General features: G+C 36.8%; 2 protein-coding genes across 4 annotated transcripts in view; one reads left to right on the top strand and one right to left on the bottom strand.

Annotated features, from left to right (window-relative positions):
- Positions 1-22,382, bottom strand: part of LOC109043984 (uncharacterized) — a 247,270-nt gene that overhangs the window by 28,902 nt on the left and 195,986 nt on the right. For all 3 annotated transcript variants that reach the window (XM_072306298.1, XM_072306299.1, XM_072306300.1), the window contains 5 exons: positions 14,348-14,511; positions 13,198-13,356; positions 12,087-12,154; positions 11,150-11,230; positions 2,083-2,244 (listed from right to left, as the gene is read on the bottom strand). In XM_072306298.1, the coding sequence (XP_072162399.1) occupies positions 2,083-2,244; positions 11,150-11,230; positions 12,087-12,154; positions 13,198-13,356; positions 14,348-14,511 (634 nt within the window). The remainder of the gene's footprint in view (positions 1-2,082; positions 2,245-11,149; positions 11,231-12,086; positions 12,155-13,197; positions 13,357-14,347; positions 14,512-22,382) is intronic.
- On the top strand, positions 14,535-21,720 carry LOC140226023 (uncharacterized). The gene is made up of 2 exons (XM_072306301.1): positions 14,535-17,453; positions 19,626-21,720. Exon 1 carries the CDS (start codon positions 15,115-15,117, stop codon positions 17,059-17,061), a length of 1,947 nt encoding a protein of 648 aa, XP_072162402.1. The 5' UTR covers positions 14,535-15,114; the 3' UTR covers positions 17,062-17,453; positions 19,626-21,720.

Here is a 22,382-nt window from a genome sequence, read left to right as displayed (position 1 = left end):
AAAATGAAGGTACGGACCTCCTAAATAACCTTTGGACCCCCTTAACTTTTAATAGGGGGGTCAAATCGACTTCCAGTTTGCGCCAAAAAATTTCTTTTTTCATGCTCTTTCTAACAATGTATCACATGATGGGGGTTGCCATCTGAAATTTTTTAGTTGCTCCCCTCCCCCCTCCCCCTGGGGGGGGGGGGAAGAACTGGAAAGTACCTCAAAAAGTTTCCCCCTCGATATGAGGAAGGACGCCACAAATCGCAAATCGATATCATAATTAGAACTAAAGTTATGGCCAGTGTTGCGTAACTTTTGAATAACCCTGTATGTAATGATATGTGTTTGACTACGTGACCTTTTTCTGAGAATATATTTAGATTCATTTTTCAAAGGAGATCTCTTTTGTTTCTCTAACTCCACCCTTCCTTAAGATCAAAAGGTCACAAATGGTAGCAGAGCGTGGTTAAGAACACATTTATTTACTGTCTCTGAAATTTCTTTGCAACTTGAAAGTTCTTAGTGAATTCCATATTGTTGAATATTTTGTATTGGATCAAAGTTTATTGAATTTATTGATCTGAGTTCATTAAGTTTTTGAATATTTTGTATTGGATCATGGTCTATTGAATTTATTGATCCGAGTTCATAAGTTTTGAATACTTTGTATTGAAGCAAGGTCTATTGAATTTATTGATCTGAGCTTATTAAGTTTTTGGGTATTTTATATTGATCAAAGTTTTATTGATATCCTTGAAAGTTCCTTATTTTCTGGACTTGAGTCTAAAGTTGATTAATGTTTTTGATGAAGAATTTATTAAGCTCCTCACTCAAATTAAATGATTGAATTAGATTTGAGGAGCGGGTATTTTTTTTACGATATTTTGATGATGTTAGTTTGATCATGTGTTTTGAAGATTTTATTGAGCTCCTCACTCAACAGATTAAATGAGTGAATTAGATTGGAGGAGGGAGTATTTTTTGATGATACTTTCAATGGAGATTTAAAGTAAATTTTTAGAATTAAGTTTAAATTTTAAGAAAATGCTTATGTGTGTACTAATATTTGAGGACACCGCACCAAGAAAAGCCTATAACTGGAAACCGCGTTTTGAGAAAAACGCATTTAAAGTTTTGTTTTTGATGTACTGCGCAGACTTTTCTATGCAGGTACCCTGTTTTGGTGTTTTTGGGTGACCTAACCCTTCTATTAAAGGATGCCGGGTAGATTTGGCGATACATTTTAATATATTTAATTTAAAAAAGCGGTTAATAGGCCATTATTACGCCCAACAGTCATTTTGGTGGCAATGTGAAGTATAAATCATTTTAATCACACATGATTAACGCAAAAAGAAAGAATATCGATAATGAGTAAAGAAAGGGGTAACTAGCACCTTAAAGGCCCTTAAGTTTATAGGCCCGTTTATAGGTCGTTCTTGCACCCATCGATCCAGAGGCCTGACTTAACTCGGAAAAAAAAGGTTTTTCGACCTCGAGCCGTTACCTATCTATATTCTATCGCTACCACAGCATAGTCCAGGGTACGTAGAATCCGAAAAGCAGATGGGCGTAATAACGACCTATACGCCTATAGGCTGTTCTTGGTGCGGTGTCCTCATTTGTGAGTTTTTAAGTCTGTTACAGGGCTTAGGGCAGCAGCAGTCAGAGGCGATGAATACAATAAAAAATTGATCAAAGAACATTCGAAAGGCAGTTCGCAATTAGGGGCTACTAAAAATGGAACGCACGACGAAACACGCACACTTGAAAATCCGCACCGGCTCCTGACCAAAGTTCAAGGTTTTCCGAAAATCATGGCAAATTCTTGAGAGATAAACAAGAAAAAAAGATAGTGTAGTACTCTTGGCGTCCGCTGCAAGCAGCACCTGACGGCCGAGCAGCTGTTCATACAGTAGTACCACACTAACTTGGAAGATAAATCAACCAGAACAAAATTACACAAGAGAGGTAGGAAAACAACGGCACATCTACTCTGAATTAAACAAAAGAGCACATGACTGGGTTTATGCGTTTTCCTCTGCATGGGATAAAAAGAGAGTTATTTTGTGTTTCAATGAAGATGATACAAACCATCAATTATGTCTTGCCGTTGACAGTCTGAAACTGTGTAGTACATGATTTCTGGCTTTTGACAATCAGAGGATAGCCTTGCACACAAGCCATCAGCATCTGGGATCATGCCGTTGTATTCACCCATGACTGGACAAGGAGATTCCTCCAACCGTTGCATTTCTGGAAGAGGTACAAAAAAAATTGAATTAGAGATATTAAGCTAATTTTCCTTTTGATATTTATTACATAAACCTGACGGAAATGCATCAAAATTGTTTCAGTGAACAGACAAATTTATAGATAATCACATTTACATAAAGAGAGCTGTTTTGCCCTCTCTTTCCTTTCTCTCACCTACAGATAACTCAAAAAATCCCGCCAAATAAGAACAAAGCTGTAGAGAAAACAAGTAGCAAAAGCTACCTGCTGAGGGGGCGCCGCCCCCCCCCCCCCAGACTCCCCCTTTCAAATTATATATGTGAGACTTTGAGTATCATAGAAGTCGTGCGGCGACATGCCGAATGAAATGCCACAATTAAAATTATTGGATCAGATGATGAGCTGATAAAAGCCTTACCTAGTAATTTGGGAACATTTCTGACACAGTTTGGTTGGTTTAACTATCACTTTGATTTGCGAAATACAACTCGTTTTCACTTCGTATGTAGTTAAATTTGATTTTGACTGACTTAGTCTCTGATGGATTCAAACTCATAATATACATTTAGGTTCCAGGGAAAGAAAAATGCAGATGAGCTACACTTCACATGCATATAGATTGATTAAAAATAAATAATCCGAAGAAGTGATGGAATAAATGATAATTGTTTACTACAGTAAATACTATACCTAGGATTCCTAGGAATTTTAAATAAAATCCCACCCATCACTAAAATAACCCATAATGTATATACTCGTGGTGCCTGCTCTCGGCTCGATTTCGCCGAATGGAATTCTTCATCATCGCGGTTGTCCTTGTTGCGTGCGGGAGGAAATGAAGGCGCGCTCGCAGTAGCAAGAAGCAGACGCGCCAGGTTGCTTGCGACGCGTGAATGTAGCTTAACCTCCACAGATTAACAAATCGTCGAGCAGTCACGCGAAAAGTCCTATACCTACATAGAGAAAAAAAAGGAGGTATTTGCATATTGAGGTTTGTTTACCCTATGACGTAGGTCTGTACAGCCTGGCCAGCGAAATCCGAAATTCGAACTATGAAAAATTGACCACAATTTCCGATTTTCCGAGGTGTGAAATACACAACTCAGCAGAAGAAAGAAAGAAAACTCGATTTGATATTTCTAGAGATAAATGTATCGATACGGACGATATATTAACGTTGAAATACCGATACGAGTTTTTGGTCTAAAAAATCGATATTCTGGTGGCGCGGAGCGTCTTCGAGGGGTTGGGCCGCGTAGTGGCCAGTCGCCAGACGATAGAATAATCGCACCCGAAGCCCGAACCCAAATTGAGCCTCATTCGAGCGGGCCTCACAGCGGCCCCGCTAGGCTAGCGGCCACCGACCCTCGGAAAAGTCATAAAAACGAATGACTCAAGTGCACGTGCAGGGCTCGAAGCATTGCAGCCAAATTGGTCTGTTTGTTATTCAGGAATAGTGTCCTAGCATAAGTTTATTTAAAAAACAATTAAATAAGAGGAAGGATTTCAACCCTGAAAAATGTCCTCCTCTCTCCGGGACCACGGGTAGCATGTGACCCTGGGATCTTTGTCAGTTTTGGTGAGCACAGTTACAGAGATGGACCATTTTTTTTAGGGAGCGAACAAATCAAAATTTTGAGCCTTAAGTTGGTCGCAATCATATCCGGAAGTCGTTACAATGACATTTTCGTGCAATATGCTTCTGTGGAAAGTGCAATACTTAATGAATACTTTTGACAAATCGTGTTTTTTCCGGTTTGCGCTTCAAACGTGATTTATTTGTGGAGTGTCATACGTTCCTTTTTGAATTGAAAAACTCATCAGATGCATTAGGTAATGGAGTAGGTACAGCATCTCTCATTTCTTAACGCAGGGGGCGGCAAATTTTGCATTTTTTTAAAATGTAGGTTTAAAAAAAATCGGATTCAGAAAAAAAAAATTACAAACGAGAAAGCGTCTTTCGGTGACACAAGAGACAGCACCTTTAATTAGTCGAGTTAAGAGAGAAACTAAACACGCAATTTGGCATGGAGCAGTGCAGCAATGATGATGAGGACTTGAGATAAAAAGGAGAAGCCCTCAGCGCGGCGCACGGGGAATCGAGTCAATGAGAGAGGTCGGAAAAAATTTGGGAACTTAAAACGCTCATAACTCCGTTTATACAAGAATCTAATGTTCTGCAAGCTGTTCCACTGGTTTTCTCGTGATATTTTCTTCCAGTATCACCCCTTGAACTTTAAAATGTGACGAAATAAACATCGACATTTGCAGTTTTTGTCAAAAATTTCGTGTCCGACCCCTCTAATTGACTCAATCCACTGTGCGGCGGTCGGCGTGAAACGCATAGCGCCTACAAGACTGTAGGAATACTTCACGCATTGCGCCAAACACAGTGCGGTCAGTGCGGCGCGCCGGCGCACACTGTGGTATTTGACCGAAAAACCTGGCCAAAACCTCAATTTTAAATTTTTTTTTAGTGGAAAACCAATGTGATATTCGAAATCTACACTGTTTTTTACCCTGGTAGACATGTATGTACCATTTTTCGAGTGGCTCAATTTCCCGCGAAGAGACCACGAAGTTACCTATTTCTCAGTGATTATTTTGATATGTTTCGGCGCGCTACTCGTCGATCAGTTTACTTCAACTGTGCGATCATAAGAGGGAAGTTCGGCGATATGCGACACATTCTTAGGGGGATAATCTACACAACTAACCACAGTATTTTCGAAATTTCTTTTTTTAGTGATTTTCACAGGAGGTTGAAAAGTGATGTAAAAGTAAACGTTTTTTTCGAAATTCAGGGGCCGATATCTTTTTTCTCTCAACTGTTCTCAAGCAGTTTGAGGCGGGATGTTATAGTCCGAAAAGGGTATTTTCATGATTCAGGGGTGACAAGACTGAGGAAAACTGAGGAAATTGAAATTTTTGACTTTAAAGATGGACTTTTGAGCGATTTTCACAAACATGAATGGGAAAAATTATGTCGATATGACGACTGAAATTGTATTTTTCCAACAGCTCTGACCCATTTAGTACCAATTGGGTGATATTCGGTCACGGAACCTGTTTCTTTGGCCCCTACGCCCTCGAAAGAGGGATAAAAAAAATAATTTGAAAGCGGATGAGAGGGTCACTTTAAAGTCTTGCAAAAGTATTTAATCCGTTATCTAACAATCTCTTCGTGCATTATCCTTGAGTATAGACATATTTATGCCATGATTTACTTTGACAGACTTTGAGTCCATGCGGCCCCGGGGATGGGGCTTTAAAAGTGGCCCTCTGGCACCATGAAATTACGCTGTGAGGCACATTTGAAGCCTCGTAAAAGTGAGATATGTGGTTTTCTTACGAATTTCGTAGGGTTAGGAAGGAACCCATCAAAATGAATTATTTTCACAGGTGCTTTCTGTCTTCACAATGGTTCTTATTATGATAGAACTCATTTTCATCTTATAATTTATCCTCAAATCATCATATGGAGGTCCCGGAACTTTCATACTAGCACTAATTTTGATTCAAAACTGTCAACAATCTAATATCTAGAATGATTCATAATAATTTTTTTGGGAAATGTACAATTACTCCTCAATGTGAGAGATCGGCTGTTTCGTCAAAAATTTTGAAGTGACTTACGCTGTTTTAAAAAAAACCATTAATGAGGTAATAGAAAGTCCTTATTTCGAAAAGTACACCATAGGTAAAGGAGAAACTCGTCTAAATGCACCGCTTTAGTTAGATACTTTGCGTCCTTTTAAAGGCTTTTTGGAGGGCTTCTTGCACCCTCTTTAAACTCTCCGCAAATTGTCATACGATGTGTTAGGTGGTTAAATTGTGCATATTATCACATAAGAAGAAGTACTGATTGTAAAATATTTTTAAAACTCGGCGATATCTGGTGATAAATAGTTTTGGCCAGCTTTTCAGGTCCAATACCACAGTGTGCGGCGGAAGTTAAAATTATTAAACCACATTTATATTTGTTCTTGCATAATTTTTACCTTCATTTCTTACAAATGGAAGGCCTTGTTCACACATAGATAGGTTTACGGAACTTAACTTTCGTGCAAAGTTCCGTGCGAACTTTTGCTAGTAGTGAGGGGCATAGTGTCCTTTCTTTTAATTTTTCTTGTTTTGCCGGTTGAAAATGCGGGTGTGATCCCTGCGAAACGTCCCGGGTTTCTTATTATATTTTATGTGTTTCTTTTTATTATTTGCGGCCTTAGTCCCGTTTTAAGTTGTTTCTCTGTTACTGTTTCGGGCCGATTAAGTTGTTTTTTATTGATGTTTCGAAACGAATGAGAAGGGGGCGGCAAAATACAGGTGGCCCATAGGCAGCAAGTAGGTAAATCCGGCCCTGTTTTTTAAATGAATTTTGAGTCAAATTTACGTGAGAAATTGATTTACCAAGATTATTTTTCTTAATTAAAATTAACTTTCTTTTTAATACAGTTTTTACGTAAATAAATTTGTTCGTAATTTCCAATACTTTTTACGAAATTTTTATGTTAATTTAATTGTTATGTAAATTTGACTTCCATTTTCCGACTTTTTTCTTTTTTCGCGTTTTTCTGTGACTTTTAACAATTTTAGACTTTCTTTCCTTACTCTAGTAAGGATCTAGTCGTCAGAATCTATCCTGAACGACAACTTACATTCATGGAAAATAAAGCTTTAAATGTTCCTGACCATTTTTTACCATCCAAACTCATTAGAATACATTGTATAGGTATATGAAAAATTTGAAGAGCATCGCTGTCAAAAGCTAAGTTCTCCTTCGATTTAGCTCTTTTTGTATGGTCTATGGGTAAGGACAAAACTAACTGTTTTTGCTAAACGCTTACTGTTTTTTATTCATAAAATTTGAAAGTCTCAATGAAAGCAAAGCTATGTCCAATCACAGCTAGGTATTTTTATTTTGAGACTGCACATCCCAACTTCTCCCACTTTTTCAGCTGAATTATTTTTTTTTTTTTTTGGCTAGATTTTGGTTGGTGCAGTAATGCTGATGGTTATTTTTAGAAGACTATGATGGTGAAACCTAAATTTTCCAATGATATTTTATCAGCATAGTAAACTCAACCACGACTTCAATCATAAATAATTCCATTTAGCGAAATCAAGCTGAAAGGCACAAGTAAGGGTTCATGAAAGTTGAAGTCATAGCTCAACATTTTAGGGTAGGTTCAAGTACCTAACTTTTAACGTGTTTTAGACTTTTTTTCTTACCATAGACCCTGAAAAACCACTTAAATTCAAGGAAAATGAAGCCTTAAATGTTCATACCCATTTTTAAATGTCAGAACTCACTAGACCACATTATATTCATGATAAATTTGAAGAATATCGCTGTGAAAAGTTGAGTTTTCCGTAGATTTAGCACTTTCCGTATGGTCTTTAAGGTAACGACAAAAAGTCCTAAATCGAAGGAGAACTCAACTTTTGACAGCGATAATCTTTAAATTCATCATGAATATAATGTGGTCTAGTGAGTTCTGACAGTTAAAAAATGGTTATGAACATTGAAAACTTTTAGTTCGATGAATTGAAGTTGTCGCTTAGGGTCCATAAGCGCTACGGAACAAAATTCTAAAACTTGTTTGAACCAACCCTATAATATTCTCCCACAGGATTCACTTTCAGACAGTAATAATTAATCAACATAAACATCAACCATTACTGATAAATCATCAAAGATCCTATTGGGCGAAATTCAGCCAAAAAGCACCAGTTTGGAGTCTTGACATTTTGGCCACCGTTGGTTGCTTATTTACGCTATTCAACCGTGACTCGATGATAAAGAATGCCATATGGCGACATTGAGCCGAGAGGCACCAGTGTGGGTTCTTTACATTATGGTCACAGTTGATTGCTGAACGCTACCAAACCATGGCTAAATGATCAGAAATTCCATTTGGCGACTGATGTTAACACTCTTTGAACATCTGAGGTATAACTTCTGGAAATTTTGGCTATACTTGGTTGCTAAGTGCTACTTAACAGTAAATGTTCAACAGTGACTTGATGATAAAGAATGCCATAGGGCGACATTGAGCCGAAAGGCACCTGTGTGGGTTCTTTACATTATGGTCACAGTTGATTGCTAAACGCTACCAAACCATGGCTAAATGATCAGAAATTCCATTCAGCATAATGGAGATGTTGCATGTGTGAGGAATTTGCGAGTTGACTGTTGAATCTTGTGTAAAAGGTCGCGAGAAACACGATGGTGCCACTGGTTTTCTCTGAAATCATCTCCCAAGCTCAAAAAAAAGCACTCAAGTTAAGGTCAAAATGGAGGGAATATCCCACCCTACCCTGAGAGTCCAAGTCTAGATCAAGACCAACTCTCCATGCAAAGATAGGGAGCTAATACATTGACAGGGCTGCCAATTTATCTGGGGACTCCAAAACTGAAAACACGGCAACCCTGCTAATGTATTTGCTCCCTATCTTTGCATGGAGAGTTTGTCTTTATGTAGACGTGGACTCTCAGGGTAGGGTGGGATATCCCCTCCATTTTGGCCTCAACTAGAGAGCTTTTTTTGAGCTTGGAAGATGATTTCAGAGAAAACCAGTGGCACCATCGTGTTCCTCGCAAACTTTTATACAAGAATCAACAGTCAAATTGCAAATTCCTCGCACATGCAACATCTCCATTGGGCCAAAATGCACCGATATCAATACTTCATATGTTACTTGGTTCCTCGAAAATTCTCCTCTTGGACTTAGCCTAAAAGTGTGAACATTTTTTAGCCTCCGGCGAAACCTAGAGTCTATACGGCTTCGCCGCACGACTAAAAAAGGAGGAAGGAACAATTGCAGGGACAGAAAAATTTCAAATCTAAAGAGTGTATGGTACATAAGGACGCTCAGTAAATGTTAGAGGTAGCAAGTTCATTCTGCATGGTTCATTTTAAAAAAATTTAATTTTTCTGAAGATCACCCGCAATTTTTTTGATAAAAGTGTCAAGAAGGGTCTCCAGATCGAGAAATTTAAAACCGCAAAGTCGTAAGTGGGGCGGTTTTTTTATTTTCTACTTCTTCTATTTTTAAGGGTAAAATGGCGGCAGAAGCCAATGTGTGACCACCAAAACCTACTGCCATCTGGTTAAATTAAGTTAAAATTTTATGTATGTTAGTCTTTGACTTGTAAATTGGTATCCTAAAAAGTTTCAACTCCCCCCCCCTCCCCCCCGGTAAAGGATTGCACCCCCTTATGCGGTGTTGCCAAGTTACGTTGATAAGAAGACTGACAGGGCAATGTAGATTTTGAGTTGCGATTATCACCAAGAACTATGGAAACACTTACCATTATACACTGTGTGGATAATTTTAAATCTAATTTGATAAAAGCATGCGCAGTTGCAATACTTTCTTTTTTTTGAAAATGCAAAATTTGGCCGGAAAATGTCAATTTTGTTATTTGATTAAAACCAGTCTATGCTTATTTTTCAGCAACATTATACGAATACGGAGCTTAAACGTTTTAAGGATATTCAAAATTCATCAATGAAAAAAGTGGGTTTTATCCTGTATGCAGAGTTGCCAACCTTAAGCAGCAACAAAAATGCACTCGAATGCAACAAAGATGAATTTTGGACGGTCTACATTAGATATGGATGTACTCTTTTTACTAGCTAAGTAAGATAGGAGTCCTCTCTTCTTCTGTTTACAAAATTTAAGGGAAAAATTGTTTAAATATTACTCTTTGATTCTGAAGCAAATTCTGAGAACCTAAAAAAAATCGCTCGCACAGTTAATACACGGGAATAAACAACCTTATAAACCTATCTCAGTCATGAACCTCTTAAGTTCATTTCCCGCACTACAATATTTTTGTTGTTACTTTCAATTTTTGGAAATCTTTAGCAATTAGATAAAACCTAACTTCAATCATTTGTGAACCTTGAAGTTTTTTCTCTTTAGTTACACTTCAAGAGACCGGGGCTTCAGTTATTTGCGAACGTCAGTAAAATTTCTGAACGGTTCGTGTATATTACTTACTCATGAATTAAAAACTATTTTTCCTTATTTCTCTCTGGATATTAAGGGGGGGGGGGGATCAAAATTTTACTCTTTGAGTCAGGAACAATAAATAATAAAACCTTATAAACCAATAAAACCTCAGGAATTTCTTTCAACCAAATCTGCTCATCGGTTGGTGTGTACTAAATTTCATAGATTAGCTGTGTTCCCTGATTGAGGTTTAGTGACTTTGACATAATACCCTATTGTATGTAAAAATTCTTCAATTTCTTGTATATCAATTGATAATTTCGCTGAAAAATAAGCATAGACTGGTTTTAATCAAATAACAAAATTGACATTTTCTGGCCAAATTTTGCAACTTCAAAAAAACGAAAATATGGCAACCGTGCATGCTTTTATCGAATTAGATTTAAAATTATCCACACAGTGTATAATGGTAAGTGTTTCCATAGTTCTTGGTGATAATCGCAACTCAAAATCTACATTGCCCTGTCAGTCTTCTTATCAACGTAACTTGGCAACACCGCATAAGGGGGTGCAATCCTTTACCGGGGGGGGGGGGGGGGGGAGTTGAAACTTTTTAGGATACCAATTTACAAGTCAAAGACTAACATACATAAAATTTTAACTTAATTTAACCAGATGGCAGTAGGTTTTGGTGGTTACACATTGGCTTCTGCCGCCATTTTACCCTTAAAAATAGAAAAAGAGGAAAATTATTTCAATTCCTAAATCTAGAGACCCCCCTTGACACTTTTATCAAAAAAATCGCGGGTGATCTTCAGAAAAATTAAATTTTTTTAAAACGAACCGTGTCTCAAAAGAATAGTTTTTATACTAGAAGATTGAGTGATCTGGTAAGATTTTAAATCTATCTCCTTACGGAGCCCATGGTTGAAAAGGAAAGAAGAGTCCAACTTCTGAAAATACTTACTTCCTTGAGTGATCCAATAGTTTTCTACAAAATTAGCATCATGACAAAGACTTGCATCGTACTGCATGCTCGAATTTGCACCTAAAATACACAATCCAACAAATTACCAATTAGGTAACCAGGAAACTGAAAATATTGAGAAGCGAAGCACACTATTAGAGTCACACTTGTGTTCCATTGCTTGCCTGATAAAAGATATCATTAAGTTTAAAATGCTGACTGATATGTATTCAACGAAAGAAAGGTACCTATTATTGCATAATACTTGCACTATAACATTTTTTGAGTCAATTTGTAAGTACTTGGAATTAGGAGCTAAAGAAAGCCTAAAACTGAGATGTACCTTCATTTCGAATAGTTCAACCTATTGAACATGTTCCTTTCATAGAAAAAGAAAGGTGAATGCAGCGTAGAAAATTAATTATTGTAACTCATATAGAGACCCTTAATTTCTTGCTTACTACTTTCAAACGGATAACAGCTGTCAGTTCTTCATTTACTTCAAATTCTATGGAAAAAGCCAACTTTTAACCTGTATTAGATGTTGTTGAATTCCACTCCTAATTCATCTATAACACAAAAACTTCTCTTTTGAGAGCCAGTCAAGTTCTGCAAAACATGCTCCATGCTTGAATGTGTTACGGGTGATAAAAAATTAATAGGGTAACTGGCAAGTACCGATAGATTGGTGGTATTTATTTTGATCATTTTGAGAGGAAGATAAAAAATGATTTACCTACAAAAATTCTACCAGCCCCCCTCCCCCTCCCTCCGACGAATTGAAAACCTCAAACAAATCTTTTTTGTCAACAATTTCTTCACAGGCTCATGAATCTGCTCACACCATCTCCAGGCCAGAGTTTGCACGCTACAGAATTTTCTATATCGCCTAAATAAAGTATAAAAAAATTCAAGAAAATAATGTAGAGATACACACCTAATTGAAATTCTAATACATTTGGAGTTCTCTTCTTAATCCAAATACAGCCGAACATTTCTTCACCGCTGGAACAAGAGATTTAGAAGATTCATTCATTTGCAAAAAGAGGAATGCACTCATGCAGATTAATAAAATGGGAGGAATTGAGAAGGCCATGAATACTTCCTCACTTCAATAGAGTATTAGGGGGATTAATTTTTTAAGTGATAATTTTTTATGGGTTTAGTGTGAGCCTCCTTGTTTGATTTTGTAATTTTTTTGAAGACTCCAAAGGTAGAGAAGAGAGACGAGAAAGATGGTGATGAGTAAAAAGAGAGAAATTGTTCGTTTTGTTCTAGGGTGGAAATCAGTTGTAGATAACCAGCAAATATTCAGCAGATGCTTTTTCTTTTCGAACAGAGAAATACGTGCTTACAATTGAGATTAAGAATCCTAGAAATTAAGCATCTTAGCTGATACAGATAAAAAAAGGGACCGCTTTTCTTGTCAATTAGGGCAAGTTAAAGTTGAACCCCAAAATCCATAGAGACTGCCTCTAGCGAAGAGAAAATCTGCTTTGTCAGAAAATAGTTAATTGCACCACATAGAATATTACCATCATGAGATGCACAAACTAAAATGGCCAAAAAAGTATACATCATCGCACAAATTCCGCGTTGAGACACTGGCTGACTTGAAAACACTGACCCTGAGCTATAATTGTAAAGGAGTGATCTGCTTTGTTCAATCTAGGAGTCCATCAGATGTTAGACGCTTATACCACTTCGGCGAGTCCAAAAAAGGTAAACAGTCAGGCCAAACATAACAACCTGCGTTATTTTTTTTAACATGGTTATGGGTTCAAAAATTAATCTACGTTCCTATCTTCTAACACTATGTTGTATCATAAAATGCCATTCCAGTCCAAACTGACTTTTTGGGACTCATTTAAACCTGAGGCTGGTTTTTACTTTTGAAAACTAGTTTGTTTAATGTTTAAACCGTAACAAGTGTCACGAATGAGTGACAATTTGATGAATTCGACAGTAAATAAAGAGGAGCAGCTTGGAAAGGCAATGATTAAGTACTAATTTTACATCATTTTCATCTGAGCATGGTAGAAACTTACCACTGAGTTCGACCAAAAACGACAAAGCGTTGAGATGCAGACTTGCTTGGTCCCATACATTTCATGGTGTAGGTTTTAAACGTTGAGTGATCTCTGTAGGTCAGTGTGTTACCCTCGATGGATAGTTGTTCCCATTGACCTTGAGCCCATCCTGGAAATCTATAAAACGAAATTCTTTCAATGTTAATGTTAACTTATCTAAATCTATATAGTGCATCGACCTTAATGATTATTTGACTTGCTTCCCTGTATCTTCAAAGTCGTTTTTGTCAGTTGTGTTGATAACTGCCCCAGCGGTGGGCCGCTCCTACAAAGAAACGTGTGCATCAATCTATCTATCTTCGGTCGTAATTTTCTCTTTATTTTTCCTTGTAATTCAACAGTTAAACAATAACCATAGGAATAAATTTTATTGTTTTCAATAAATTTCAAATAAATTTCGCCATAATCTTCATCAAAATGAAAATGTAATGGAACGAAGTATTCAAACTTCTGCTAATTAGAAACATGGTACATCTAAAAGCAAAGAGAAAGCAGATAACTGCCCCAGTGGTGGGCCGCTCCTACAAAGAAACGTGTGCATCAATCTATCTATCTTCGGTCATAATTTTCTCTTTATTTTTCCTTGTAATTCAACAGTTAAACAATAACCATAGGAATAAATTTTATTGTTTTCAATAAATTTCAAATAAATTTCGCCATAATCTTCATCAAAATGAAAATGTAATGGAACGAAGTATTCAAACTTCTGCTAATTAGAAACATGGTACATCTAAAAGCAAAGAGAAATCAAAGTTTAAAGTTGCTGGAATTGAAAGTCTCATTGATCGATGAGAATGGGGTAATTTTCAGAGCATTATCAAGTAATGTTGACAAAATCAAAGAAAAATCATTAGAACAGCTAGCTCAGTTGCTTATTCTTTGATGAAAGAAAAATCGATAATTATTTTTTATGATTTAGTTTCACATCATCCCATTCCTTTCCTGAAAGCTCAATAGAAAGAAAGAAAAAAAAAAGATGATTAATTACTGGCCTTTAAATTGTTCGAAAATCCATTAGATCTTTCAACAAAAATACAACAAGAATCGCTACAAAAATATTAGAAATTTTCAAGAAAAATTTTGCAAATTAATTACAAAGAAATCTTACCTGCAACCTTCCGCTAATACAATCTGAGGCCACGCTGGAGGCACAGCGGATGTAAGCAAGAGAGTTTCATACCCCTCAGACGCATTTTTCAAGTTGGCAGTACAAGTAGAATCGCTTGAAAAAGCTAAATAGACAATGCCAGTCCCTTCTTCTTCCTTGTAAATCTGCAAGCAAAAAATCACAAAGGTATTCATAATTCTGGGCAAAGTTTTTAGAGGAAAAAACGAAATTTCATCACCTTATATTTCGTTTTTGAACTTTGCCCAAAATTTGGGGACTTGAATATGCAATGTTGGAGGCAACACCGCGATCGCATCCCGTTAACTCGTGTTGATATTCGCTCCGTCATATTTCGAGGCTTTTTCGTCATAAACCATTGCCTTTTTTAATTTATATGTATATAGACGGAAGTGGCAAAAACTGTGAACTGAATACAAGTAAATATAAGCGCATATTCTCCCCTGAAGGAGAGAAAAAGAGATTTTTCTAAGTGAATTCGATGATTACGCAACGGAACTGAAGTGACAGTGTTAGTGAGAAGAGTGTTAGGACTGTGATAACAAATGAACATCGTTGTCGAATATACACCTTTCACGGCGATTTTCTGCACACTTGCGCAAGCGCAATAGACACTAATCGTGAGTACTAGTGCGGTGGGGAAGAGGGGGAAATTTGCCAACTCTCACGAAACTCCGCTCAAATCTTTTGGGTAAACGCATGCACAATAGAATTTCACCCGAAATTTGACAACAAACCCGGCAACCAAGATGGCCGATAAGGAAACTAGCTCTATCTCACCATCGCCACAATCGCGATCAACGACGGAGGAAGAATCGGTAATAATCACTGAATCTCAACTCCTGGAAGACAAGCAACACACAACGCAGGCATCGATTGAACTCACAAGATCCAGCTCAACTCAGGAGCTCAAAAAACTCGGAGAAGAAGGACAGAAGATCAGTAACTACTTGGACACAAAAGAAAAGCAGCTTGAGGATCTACTGAAGTATAACAAGAAGAATGAAGCAATCATGAAGAAAAGCAAGGAGATTCTCAACAATGAACATGGAAAAATTGGAACCAAGAAGAGAAATGACGCGCAGAAATCTCTAGATCTTGAAAAGAAGTCAGCAAAAATGATAGAAGACGATATAGAAGCCAGAAGAAATGAAATAGAATTTTTCAAAGACCTCAGAACAAACATCATGGGAGCAACTACCTTGCACTCATCCACGGACGATAATATCTACTGTGGGAGTCAAGTATCAAGATTTTTGAACGATGTAGGAGACCCAAAAAAGCAAATTGAAGAAATGGAATTGGAAGAAGGAAGCAACAAAAAGAGGAGAAGCGAAGACCTTGATCTGACATTTTCAGATACTGAAATCAATCAAACTGAAAACAAGAAAAGAAGAAACCCTGGCCGAAGATCAAGCACACTAAAAGCAAAGGACAATGATGTACCTACAAGAGAAGAAATCCTATACGTTGAATCATCCTGGGAAACGCTTGCCAAAATGATTGAAAAAATGAAGGAAGGACTAGAAAAAGAAGTAAAGAAATTAGAAGAAATAATTATCCAGCAACGTGAAAAAGAAAACAGAGGGACCAGAGAATTAAAAGACCGTGTTATACAATTAGAGAAAGAAAATAAAATCCTGAAGAATGAAGTGAAGAATTTATTTGACGAGAAAACGAAGACTATAACAGAAGAAATGATGAAAGTAAGCAAGAAAGTGGATAACTATAAGATAGAAGGAAGCAGGACCAAACAAGAAATTCCAAAATTTGGCCCTAAACCAATGTACACAGAAATCGTACAAAGATCCACTGAAGAAGGGCTGAAGTTAACTAGAAAAAATAGACCTGAAGGGCAAAAAACAGTACTCTTAAAATCCAACGACCCAGTAGCTAAAGGTGATACACTACAGAACGAAATGACAGAAGCAATTACGTCTGAAGACATGAAAAATATTAAAGTCATCTCCACTGAAGTCACGAGATCCAGAGGATCACTCAAGATGAAATACATCGCCGAAAATGAAGAGGATAACAATAAATGGAAAGAAGTAGTAACTAGGAAGATGAAATCATCAGGTAAGAAATTAGATATAGAGGTAATTGAACTTAAACAAACAACTGGAATAATCAGACTTGAACCCATAGATGAGAACGTTAGTGAGGAGCAATTCTGTAATATGATAGCAGACGAACTGAAAGATCAAAATGTATTAATCGAGAAAATAAAAGAAAATATAAAGATAATTAAGAAGAGCAGAATTCCATATAAAAAAGGGAAATCACTTTATTATTGTAGGATTAATGATGCACCATTGGCAGAATTAATTATAAGCAGAGAACTTTTTGCCTTCGGAATTAGAGGCACCTGTAAAGCGACAGAAACGATTTTAGTCACTCCATGTACTCTATGTGGAGATTATTCTCATGGAAAAAATTTCTGTCCTAATAAAACCGAAAACATGAAACCTATATGCTTTAGATGTGGAGCACAAGATCATATAAGAAGCGCATGTAAGAACCCCCCAAGATGTGTTGTATGTGAGAAGAAAAAGATAAAAGACACAAAGCACATGGTGGGGGAACTTAAGTGCCCTACTTACATTAAAACACTTAATATAAAATTATTAGCTTTCGGATACAACCCTGTAGAATTGAAAAAAGACGAAAATGAAACACCCAATAATGGAAACTGAAATAAATTATAATTCATCTACAGAAGAATTTTTAATAGAATCACCTGTAATTAATAAACGTAATATTTATGTACAAACTAGATTAGATAATTATATTGTTAAAACGAAAGAAGATGAGTCTGAGATAATTGAGATGGCGTCAACGGAATCCCTCCTCTGTCAGCTATCTTATGTAATGTGCAAAGAATGCACGGAGCGCACGATCTGATAAAACGCAGGGCGATGAGCGATAAGTGCAGTGTGATAATGCTGAGTGAACCGAATGCCTTCAAAGCATTCAACAATGGAATCAAGTGTGACACTCTCGGGACCTCTGGGATTAAAGTAAACAAACACTTAATAGGTAAAACATCAGACTGGCAAACGGAGCGGAATTTCGTATCCTTCAGATGGTAAGACCTAACGATAATTAACGTATATTTATCTCCGAATCAAAAACCACACGAGCTGGAAACTTCCTTAAGAAAATTAGATAGATTTATAAGAGAAGTAAAGACACATATTACTTAAGCAGGCGATTTTAATGCCAGATCGATAGTTTGGGGAGACAAAATAAGTAATAAGAGAGGAAAACGATTTGAGGAATTTATATTTACGAATAATTTAGTAATATTAAACGACACTTCGCAATTTAACTCTACATTTATAGGACACCAAGGCAAATTCGTAATAGACTTAGTCTTAGTTTCAGCAGAAATAGCAGAGAAATGCTCAATGGAAACACTGGAAGAGCACTTCATCAGTGACCATAAAGCAATAAAAATACAATACGGAAAAGAGAGAAAAGAAACACCCCCTAAAAACAGAGTTGGATGGTTTATAGATAACAAAAAATTCCCTACATTTAGTAAATATACAAAGGACATCTTAGCAGAAAAATGTAAAAACTCAGCACTGACCCCCATTATATGTGAAGAAATAATGACAGAGGTCTGTAATCTAACCTTCAAAAAGAAATTAGAAGTAAGACCCTTCAACCCGATATACTGGTGGAATGAAAAAATCGCATCCTTAAGATCCAAATGCCAAAAATTTAGAAGAAAAATCCAAAGATTGAAGAAAACCAATGAAGAATTCGATGAGATAAAAAATGAGCTTAAAACACTGAAGGAGGTATTGGTAAAAGAAATAAAAACATCCAAAAGAAAAAATTGGGAGATGATAAGGAAACTCGAAGAGGACCCGTGGGGCCAAGCATATCAAATAATCAGAGGAAGAATTAAAAATCCAAATAAATTCGCAAACTCTTCTCTTACAGAAGATGAACTATTTCAAACAATATATGATCTTTTTCCTGACCACGGGGAGTAGAAATGGACCCCGACTCTGTTTTTAGGAGAGGAGGTTCCGCAAGTTTCGGAGGAAGAGGTGAGAACGGCTACCTCCAGACTTGGGGTGGGGAAAGCTCCAGGACCGCATCAAATTACCCCTGTATTAGTAAAAATTTTAGTAGATGCAAACGTAAAAGAGTTCACAAAAATGATAAATACACTGTTAATAAATGGAAAATTCCCTGACGAATGGAAAATGCAAACTTAGCATTAATACCTAAAGGAGACAACCCTGAGATAAGAAAATTCAGACCGATATGTATGATCAATAGCATTGCAAAAATTTATGAATATATAATTTCTTTTAGACTAAAAGAGGGACTGGAGCTCTCCCCGGATCAGTTTGGATTTCGGAGAGGCAGATCCACTGTTGACGCTTTGCGCAAATTAAAAGATATTTATGACAAAAACATGAATGAGCCATACCACAGAAGGAAACTGATGGCTGTACTCGGGCTGGATAGAAAAATGCCTTTAATAGTTTGCACTGGGTAGATGTAATAAATGCTCTCGAAGCAAAAAAAGTATCTAACTATCTGGTTCAGATTATTAAAAGTTATCTGTCCAATCGTCAGATATGCTATGCAAACAGGATCTTTGGAGTGAACAGCGGCTGTTGCCAGGGTGGGATTCTGTCACCGATTTTATGGAATATTACTTTCGATAACATCGTTTGATTACAAACAGACCCAAAATCAGAAAAATTGGCATATGCTGACAACATCCTGGTCATTCTCTTACGTTATGATAAAAATGCACTTAAAAAAGACTCATATCGAATTACAAAGAAAATGGAGACAGAACTAGACAAGAAATTATTAACCTTAGAAACAAAAAAATCAGACGGAATCATCTTACACGGAAAAAAGAAAGATCGAGAAAATGCAAAAATTCAAGTAGACGACGTTGAAATTGAAACATCAACTTCCATGAAATACCTTGGTATACATCTGTCCAAAAATTTCGATATGAGTGCTCACTTAACAACCGTTTGCGACAAGGCTAAGAGAGTGGCACGGATGTTTAGAAGTATCATGCCAAATACTAAAGGCCCATCATTTCATAAAAGAATCTTATTAATAAATACTGTTATCTCTATTATTACGTACGGAATTCAAATTTGGTACCCAGCACTTAAGTTACGAAAAAATGTAGATAAATTAAGAAAGACTTTAAGGCCTTTAAGACTGTCCTTAATATGTGGATATAGAACAATGTCTGATCTTTCTCTAGATCTCATCACAGCAATTCCACCGGCTGATCTATTCTTTGAAGAGACATTGAGGAAGACACTCAAAGAGGAGGATCCTAGTGAAATTAAAAATGAGATTTTGAGGAAATGGGAAGATAGGTTAAAAAACAACCATATGTGCAATTGGACAACAGTGTTAATCTCAGATATTGTAGCATGGACGTACAGAGAGCATGGTAATATCGACTTCTACCTATCGCAATTTTTATCCGGCCACGGATGTTACGCACAGTATCTCCATAAATTCAACTCCCAAAAAGACTTCCAAAGATTGCAACTCCCCTGTCTGTCCATGTTGCAAAACTGGGGCAGTTGACACCCCTAGGCATACCTTCTTTGAGTGTTCAGCATGGGAAGAAGAAAAAAAAGAAGTAGAAAGGACAATTAATGTTAAGTTGGTTCCAGAAACAAAAATTGGCAATATGCTCCTCAATAAAGAAAATTGGAACACGACATATACATTCATAAGGAACATACTGATAAGATAAAATAAAACACTAAATGCAAACGTGCTCCCCCGACACCAACCCCTACTGCCCCGATGTAATAACCGTAAGGATGGTTCCGGCGGTAACATTAGTATTTTAAGCAATTTTGATTGAATTTTTTAATCACAATTGGATATAATAAGTTAAATACAAGAGACAGTTTATTTTTAATAGTAATAAGAAATCAAACTGTAATGCTAGAGTAAGGATAAATAGTGCCCTTTACTATTTGTCAAGCACTTCCAAATTTGTATGATATGAATCTTCCCATTTCGGGTGGGGCTGCTGTCGGCCCATTCCAATTTGTAATAAAAGAAACAAATAAAATATGTTACCAAAAAAAAAAAAAAAAATGCAATGTTGAACTAATTTTGAACTTACCGAGGTAATGTTGAGGCAAAGTAAAGGGAAATTGGCTCATTTCGCGGGAAAATCGTATTACCTTTGAACTAACGTATTTAGGGGTCCGAACCCCCCCCTCCCCTTAAAATAAAATTTAAGTGATTTCTGTGATTTATACTTAAAAGTGCTTACAATTTGGTAAATTTTCCTGTCTTATTTTTTTCTCTACAATAATTTGAACCGGAGTTATGATTTATTGAACATAGTTCAAATTTGAACTTTGAACTATCATAACTCGGTCAAAAATTAAGATTTGGAAGTGCAGATGGCTGTCAATGACTGATTTCGGAGCCAAGGCGAAAGCTTTTACGCGGACGGAATCAAGAAGCTGATGTAATGATATGCTCATATGTGTCTATTTATCGATTTGATTTATCTCTTTTGGTTCGGAAGATACAAGATAGGGAATCTTACTTTTTGGATGACCCTCGTATATTAAATTGAGGATCTTGTGTAGTGTGTAATTAGTACCACAGACCTGAATATCACTGGTTTGCATACAAATTAAAGTTTTCAGTGTAGAAAAAGCCGACTTATTAGTAATGGTTTGGTGGAGAAAACTTCAGCAAACAATTTGATGACAGTTTTGAAACTCCTATAGTGGGGCTGGTAACTGAAAAATATCATAAGAATCGTGCACTTCTGGAAAAAAGCATGAAATTTTCAGGAATTAATCTCTACCCTGTAGACATTCCATTTAGGCATAGACCCCAAAAATCTGAGCCCCCTGGGGAGGCAGGCGGCCTCCAAAGTTTGAATTTTGAATAACTTCTGGACAGTTATTGTTAGTGTAATTTTTTTACAGCAGGACGATGGGAAATTTCATTAGAAACAATTGGTTTCTATGAATTTTTCTGTAGGATCGATATTTAAGGCGCGAAACGGGAAAACTATCGGGGGACGGGGAACCGGCCGTTCTGAGGCAGATCCGCGCGCTGCGCTGCCTGCCGCGGGACGCGCGTGGCGGCGCAGTACGATGTTACCGACGAAACAATAGCTTGTCTTTGTTTTATATCAACGATGCGCATTTTAAAATAATTATGAATATACCATACTGCCCAAATTCTTTTGTTTAATATTATGAGACCTGCTTTGTATGAGGAATACATAAAAACAAACACAAGGCAAAATACTCCTAACGTGAGAGCGCCGCACGGTGGATCGAGTCAATAGGAGGGGTTGGTCATCGTGCTTCACATGTCTTGTTTTCTCTAATGATGGAGCTCTCCCGCCCTTAAAAAAGAGCAAATCACCCTGCTTTCTACGTATTTTCCTTCGTAGATTCCAGTTATGAACATATTTCAGCCGATTAACGAGTTTTAATTCGATTTTGACCCATTTTTTCATGACTATTGTAAATGAGATACTCGATAGCTTATTTGTATTTTCGTTACTTTCAGGGAATGGGACCATAAGCGGCTTACTTACATCAGCTAGAATTTCGCAAAACTTGACTAAATAACAGTACTTGAGGAGTAAGGGGGGCTTTACAGTCCCCTCACCACAAAAGTTGCCATATTTCTCACATTTTCTTCTAACACAGTTTTTTGTTCATGTTAATTGCTTTCTTGCAATTGCATACTAACGCATACGGGACATTCTTACAATATTCATTGTTCTCCTGTTTTCTTCCATCCAGTCGATAGACATTTTCATTTTTATGAACTCCCTTCTTTCAGTTATTCAACAAATAAGCATAATTCAATAAATAGAAAAATACATTAAGTAAATTAAAATAGAGATCTATGTACCATAGATTCTTTTTATAAAGCCATCCTTGAAGATTGCAATATACAGTACTGCCTGGATACCTTTAATTTAGGGCTTGAATTTTGTAGGTAATGTATG

This window comes from Bemisia tabaci, chromosome 1 (genome assembly GCF_918797505.1).
Source record: "Bemisia tabaci chromosome 1, PGI_BMITA_v3".
Classification (NCBI taxonomy): domain Eukaryota; kingdom Metazoa; phylum Arthropoda; class Insecta; order Hemiptera; family Aleyrodidae; genus Bemisia; species Bemisia tabaci.
This window is presented reverse-complemented; position numbering and strand designations above follow the sequence as displayed.

What these genes read in the sequence shown, in the direction of transcription:
- LOC140226023 (XM_072306301.1), top strand. Translation starts at nt 15,115, where the DNA reads ATGGCCGATAAGGAAACTAGCTCTATCTCACCATCGCCACAATCGCGA.